Here is a 7240-nt window from a genome sequence, read left to right on the forward strand (position 1 = left end):
AGGTTAATCTTACTCAAATCTATCCTTTTCCAATTCAGTCTCAGTCTCATATTTACACCTGATTCAACCAGCCTTTGTAGGTTATCAGCTGAAAGAGAATAATCACTCCATCTGAAAGTTTTAAACTGAGCACCATAATGCTTATCATAAGCAGGAAGAATTACTCTGCCTAACTCTACAAGTGATTTACCATCAATATCTAAAGGTCATTGCCCTTTAGTCCAAGCATGTTGTCTTCCAATACTATATTCATCCTACCACATTCCTCCATCATTTCATTACCAATAATGCCTGATAAACAGCAATAACTCATGTCAATATGGCTCAGGTATGGAGAAATCTTAAAAAGGCAAGCTAATGTTCTACCACTGACTGAAGATAGGTTAATCTTACTCAAATCTATCCTTTTCCAATTCAGTCTCAGTCTCGTATTTACAAGTGATTCAACCAGACTTTGTAGGTTATCAGCTGAAAGAGAATAATCACTCCATCTGAAAGGTTCATAATTATCATCTTCATCATCATCATCATCATCATCATCATCATAAGGCTGAATAATTACCCTGATTAACTCTGCAAGTGATTCACCATCAATACATGAAAGGTCATTGCCCTTTAGTCTAAGCATGTTGTCTTCCAATACTATATTCATCCTACCACATTCCTCCATCATTTCACTAACAATAATGCCTGATAAACTGCAATAACTCATGTCAATATGGCTCATGATTGGGAAAATCTTAATAAGGCAAGCTAATGTTCTACCACTGACTGAAGATAGGTTAATCTTACTCAAATCTATCCATTTTCCATTCAGTCTCATATCTACACCTGATTCAACCAGCCTTTGTAGGTTATCAGCTGAAAGAGAATAATCCCTCCATGTGAAAAGTCCAATAGCACCATAATGCTTATCATGAGGATGAATTACTCTGACTAACTCTGCAAGTGATTTACCATCAATATCTGAAAGGTCATTGCCCTTTAGTTCAAGCATGTCGTCTTTCAATACTATATTCATCCTACCACATTCCTCCATCATTTCATTAACAATAATGCCTGATAAACTGCAATAACTCATGTCAATATGGCTCGTGTCTGGGGAAATCTTAATAAGGCAAGCTAATGTTCTACCACTGACTGAAGATAGGTTAATCTTACTCAAATCTATCCTTTTCCAATTCAGTCTCAGTCTCATATTTACACCTGATTCAACCAGCCTTTGTAGGTTATAACCTGAAAGAGAATAATCACTCCATCTGAAAGTTTTAAACTGAGCACCATAATGCTTATCATAAGCAGGAAGAATTACTCTGCCTAACTCTGCAAGTGATTTACCATCAATATCTAAAGGTCATTGCCCTTTAGTCCAAGCATGTTGTCTTTCAATACTATATTCATCCTACCACATTCCTCCATCATTTCATTACCAATAATGCCTGATAAACAGCAATAACTCATGTCAATATGGCTCAGGTATGGAGAAATCTTAAAAAGGCAAGCTAATGTTCTACCACTGACTGAAGATAGGTTAATCTTACTCAAATCTATGCTTTTCCAATTCAGTCTCAGTCTCATATTTACACCTGATTCAACCAGCCTTTGTAGGTTATCAGCTGAAAGAGAATAATCACTCCATCTGAAAGTTTTAAACTGAGCACCATAATGCTTATCATAAGGAGGATGAATTACTCTGACTAACTCTACAATTGATTTACCATCAATATCTGAAAGGTCATTGCCCTTTAGTCCAAGCATGTTGTCTTCCAATACTATATTCATCCTACCACATTCCTCCATCATTTCATTAACAGTAATGCCTGATAAACTGCAATAACTCATGTCAATATGGCTCGTGTCTGGGGAAATCTTAAAAAGGCAAGCTAATGTTCTACCACTGACTGAAGATAGGTTAATCTTACTCAAATCTATGCTTTTCCAATTCAGTCTCATATTTACACCTGATTCAACCAGCCTTTGTAGGTTATCAGCTGAAAGAGAATAATCACTCCATCTGAAAGTTTGAGCACCATAATGCTTATCATAAGGAGGATGAATTACTCTGACTAACTCTACAATTGATTTACCATCAATATCTGAAAGGTCAATGCCCTTTAGTCCAAGCATGTTGTCTTCCAATACTATATTCATCCTACCACATTCCTCCATCATTTCATTAACAATACTGCTTGATAAACTGCAAAAACTCATGTCAATATGGCTCGTGTCTGGGGAAATCTTAAAAAGGCAAGCTAATGTTCTACCACTGACTGAAGATAGGTCAATCTTACTCAAATCTATCCTTTTCCAATTCAGTCTCAGTCTCATATTTACACCTGATTCAACCAGCCTTTGTAGGTTATCAGCTGAAAGAGAATAATCACTCCATCTGAAAGGTTCAATAACATAATAAGGCATATTATGAGGATGAATTACTCTGCCTACCTCTACAAGTGATTTACCATCAATATCTGAAAGGTCATTGCCCTTTAGTTCAAGCATTTTGTCTTTCAACACTATATTCATCCTATCACATTCCTCCATCATTTCATTAACAATAATGCCTGATAAACTGCAAAAACTCATGTTAATATGTCTCGTGTATGGGGAAATCTTAATAAGGCAAGCTAATGTTCTACCACTGACTGAAGATAGGTTAATCTTGCTCAAATCTATCCATTTCCAATTCAGTCTCATATTTACATCTGATTCAACCAGCTTTGTTAGGTTATCAGCTGTAAGAGAATATTTACTCCAAATGAAAGAATAATCATCAGAATAACAATTATCATAAAAATCATCTTCAGAATAATCATCATTATCATAACAATCACCTACAGAATAATAATCATTACCATAATCAGTATATTGACTCAGATATATGCTCTGACTAACTACCCATATAAATGTTGCAAGTGATTCACTATCAATATCTGAAAGGTTTAACTTTTGCCTCAATAGACGTCTGCTAAATACTACATTCCTCCTACGACAATATTTAATCCTTTTAATAATGCTGCCTGATAGTTTACCACTGGCTACCTTTAAATATTGCAGTTTAGGAGCCACTTCAAACAGTTTTTCTAGTAAACCGCCATCAGTATTCTGTAGATGGTTAATAGTAAGTTTGGTTAATTTCAACTTAGTGTGAGTTTTGTGTAACTCATTCATAGCTTCACTGAGTACAGAAGCTTGACAATATGTTATGCAAGATAGGTTTCTTGCATGTTCTAAGAAATGACTTACAAAAAAAGAACTAACTTTAAGGGTAAACCTGAAGTTCATTACCATTTGGTTATATGTCATATCTATATTTTTCATTGCAGCTGAAAGAATTTTGATTCTTTTTTCTCCCCAATTTGAAATATATTTAAAAAAATGTTTTGTTAGCCAAGCTCCTTGTGCTACAACTGAGCTGTGTACAAAATCCCTGCATGAAATTCTTAAAGACTCTTCACTAGATGTATCTATCATAGAGACTGGTGCCTTTTTAAGCTCGATTTCATGTGTTTCAATGTAACACATAAGTTTGAATAAATGCATATTTTTGATGTCATCGTTATTAAGAATTCTTTTGAATGACTGACATATTTGCTCACAGCATGCTCTCATTTCACTGTTGTTATCCAATTCCTGTAGTACATGGTGTTCATGTTCATCTTTCACATGTCTAAAACATTGTGCTATTGAGCACAAATTTGAGGCCCTCTTTATGAACCAATGTTTTAGCAATTTACCAGCTTTAGCACCAAGAAATCCTACTGTGAACACTCTTGTCATATGTAGATATTCATTAGACCTTATCACCTCGTACTCCTCTGTTGTCAAATGATCTTCCTGAGTTTGACTAGCCAAGTAAAACCCTGCTAATGCCTCTGAAATTAACTTGTGTGGGGGTGTGTACATCTCACTTGTATCACCTGGATCAACAGGGGTATCTTCATAAACAAATCCAAGTTTCAGTGCTAAATCTACTAGTTTTTCACTATCTGCCATCTCTAACAAATACTGTTTGTCAATAGATAGTGCATTTTTCTTTAGTCCTTTATACATACATTTTCCTAAAACTAAAATGGCAGATTTAAATTGATCTGGAATTTTGTCAAACTTATGAATTGCAGTTTCATTGCTAGTCCTGTTTAAAGTACAAAGAATGATGTCCTTGAAAAGATCTGACATGTATGAGGGAAGACTAGATTTTTGTTTCCATATGGTACAAATTTTCAGCAGTAACAGTGGAGATGAGCACAATTCAAATACTCTGAATCAAGTTTAAACTCTTTTATTAGCGATTCCCCATATTTGGTTGCACCAATTGAATGAAAATGTTTTTGAATATATTTTTTTATGTTTCTTGGACTGAAACCCTTTACTTCAATGTGTACATCACAGCAATTAATCAAATCATATGTGTTGTCAGGTCGAGATGTTATCACCACAGTGCTTTTTTGCAATTCACTTCCTTTAAATAGATCTAATGGGTCTTTAGTATTTGTTTCTAACTCATCATATCCATCTAAAAAAATTACTACTTCTTTGTCATGTTTCACCAAGAACTTTTCAACTGAATCAGGACCATTCAAATCATTCTTTTTAATTATTGCATTTGAATCAATTTTTTCCATAATTATGTCTAAGAACTTTACACATTCTTTAATTTCCCTGATATTCATCAGAAATAGTAATTTATCAGCAAAGACATGTTTATCATCAGTAGCCCATTGATAAGCAATATATTTAAGGAGAGTAGTCTTGCCCATTCCTCCCTTCCCTGTTATTAATACCTTACATGCATCTGTTGATTTAATAAGACCTAATACCTCTGTTAATGATGCAGGTTTACCTGCCTGTACTATACTTGTTGACTTGACTTGTTCTTGTTCTATTTGTTGTTCTTCATCACTTGTATACTCTTCATTTGTATATTCTCCATCTGTATACTCTTTTTCTTTTTCTTTGACTTGTTCTCTTTTGTCTTTTCTTGTTGACTGAAGTAAGATGAGTTCAGTAAATGTGTCTGCAATATCTACGATATGACTTTTATGCCAGATTGATGGTGTCACTCTATTCAAATCCTTATATGTTTGTTTTTGCATTGTTATCAGGGAATCTTTGATAATTCTGTCTGGAATAGAGAATCAAACAACAGTAATATAATTCTGCTATTACTTATAAAGAGATATTTTTGAATTTGAGAAGTATTTATTTTCATATTATACATTTATGCTCACATTAGAATTGTATAGTCATTTAGCTATTTGACACTACTGAATAATCATTAACATATTTTTATCTCACTATTAGTAGAGTAGTATTATATTTCATTTACATGTATTTTATATTTAAAAAAATATTTTATTGACTAATCCATTTTCAGTTCATTATACTCATCATTTCATTTCTATTATTAGATTTACATACCAATAGATCTAAATCCACATCCACAAAATTTGCAATTTCTCCCTGTAGAGTCAACGTATCAGCATCCTCAACCATTAGTTTTTGGGTACCGGGAATTATTGCTTGTGTGTGAACTGACTGGAATTTTACTACAACTCCAGGTTATATATTTTCTGATCATAGCAGCTACAGTAACATTAACAAAATTTCAACAATGCATATTTATCATAGTTCACAATGAAGCATATTCCCTGCAAATACCATAGTTACTACTATTATTTTCTTTTATTGAATTCTGTAACAAAGAATGAATAAATCTCTTTTTATATCCATACCTTCTTGCTTGCTTGGCAAATCTAAGGGCTTCGTTGATGATTGTAATCCAAATGCATTACCTGTGTAGAAAGTCAAACATTAAATCAAAATTATTCAATCTTCTGTACAACAAAAAAAACCAAATTTGTTATTGTATGAAACCAACTACAGATATTTAATAAAGTATTTACATTTATAACACAGAAGATCTACTTTTTAATTAGTACTGCTTTTGACATCAGGGCTGCAAAGCTTGTTGTCTATGTATATTTTAGTTTTGTTATGATGTATTTGTACTATATAGTATATGTCACTGTAATGCTATTAAATGGTATATTGAATATATTACACACCTTCATCTGACCTTGATCTTCTTGGTTGTTCTGATTTTCCTGCCTTGTCTGCAAAGAAACCGTTGGATACTATTATGAGCAAAACAATAGTGTGAAATATAGTAATGTCAAGTTTATTGAGTACATAGAATCAATAGTTTGAATAGTAGATACGTGTTAAATAATTTAAGGACTAAAAATTGAAGGGTGTAGAGAATACTGTTAATATCATTAATCAAATATTAATATAAATAATTGCAGCTTTATTTTAAAATCAAAAAAGTTTGCATCAATATATTAGTTTTCACAAGGCCATCTTCACTTACCAAAATACAAATAATAAGAAAATGTTTTCATATGCTTTGTATTTTGGTATGTAAAATGAATATCCCTGTCCTCAAAGATCTAGCAGTAGATTTCAACCAGTCACCAAGCAAAGCCCATTTGAAGAGCAATGACATGCTTGTGTACATTTGTTACGTTGGTGTGGCTACTTATCATTATAATGTCACAAATGGAGCAAAATTTCAGTCAGGAGAAACTTTCAACATTCATTCCACCTTCAAAAAGACAGGTCTCAATAAGTTATGGAATCTGTCTAAAAGGACGAATAAATGTATGTTTCTCATGATCATTGGGCGTATTCGACTGGTTAATTTCGTTGACTATGAATTTTCGTTGAGTATTATTTTCATTCGACTGGTTCATAAAACAGTCTTCATTGACAACGAAAATTAACGTAACCAGAGTGCGTTAATGTGTGTTAAGTTATACATGTAACCAAAACAAACATGGCTGATTGGTCAGTTTAGAAACAACATTTGCATTATTATAATTTAGATTAAATTTCAGAAAATAAAAATTATAATATTTACTCACATTGAAGTTAAAAAATAATTGTAGCCTAACAGAATTCAAAAACTGGATGAAAACATTTCTTTTACGAAAAATACTGCCATAAGCCAAAGCAATTTTGATTATGCAGCTTGTATCGCGGTAACTATGCAGCCATTTTGTTTCTAATTGACTGGTCATCTTCGTTAAGTAGGATTTTACCACTGCGAAGGTGGGCATGGTTTAACAAAGAACGACCAATCAAATACGGCCATTCTCTTGTTCTGAAATGGAATATTATGTAACTGAGTGCTAAAATAAGTTCTAAAATTATTTAAAATAGGTAAACTTCTTCTTTA

General features: G+C 32.9%; 1 protein-coding gene across 1 annotated transcript; it reads right to left on the minus strand.

The window, feature by feature from the left end:
* Positions 1-2879: 2879 nt before the first annotated feature.
* On the minus strand, positions 2880-6137 carry LOC117110962 (the record flags this gene model as incomplete). Its single annotated transcript, XM_033253814.1, has 3 exons — positions 2880-5125; positions 5736-5795; positions 6069-6137. Coding segments are annotated over 3 exons (1031 nt in total), but the record flags the coding sequence as incomplete, so codon positions are not given.
* Positions 6138-7240: the final 1103 nt, after the last annotated feature.

Source organism: Anneissia japonica, unplaced genomic scaffold (genome assembly GCF_011630105.1).
Source record: "Anneissia japonica isolate Jap-2015-1 unplaced genomic scaffold, ASM1163010v1 scaffold287610_len22150_cov150, whole genome shotgun sequence".
NCBI lineage: Eukaryota > Metazoa > Echinodermata > Crinoidea > Comatulida > Comatulidae > Anneissia > Anneissia japonica.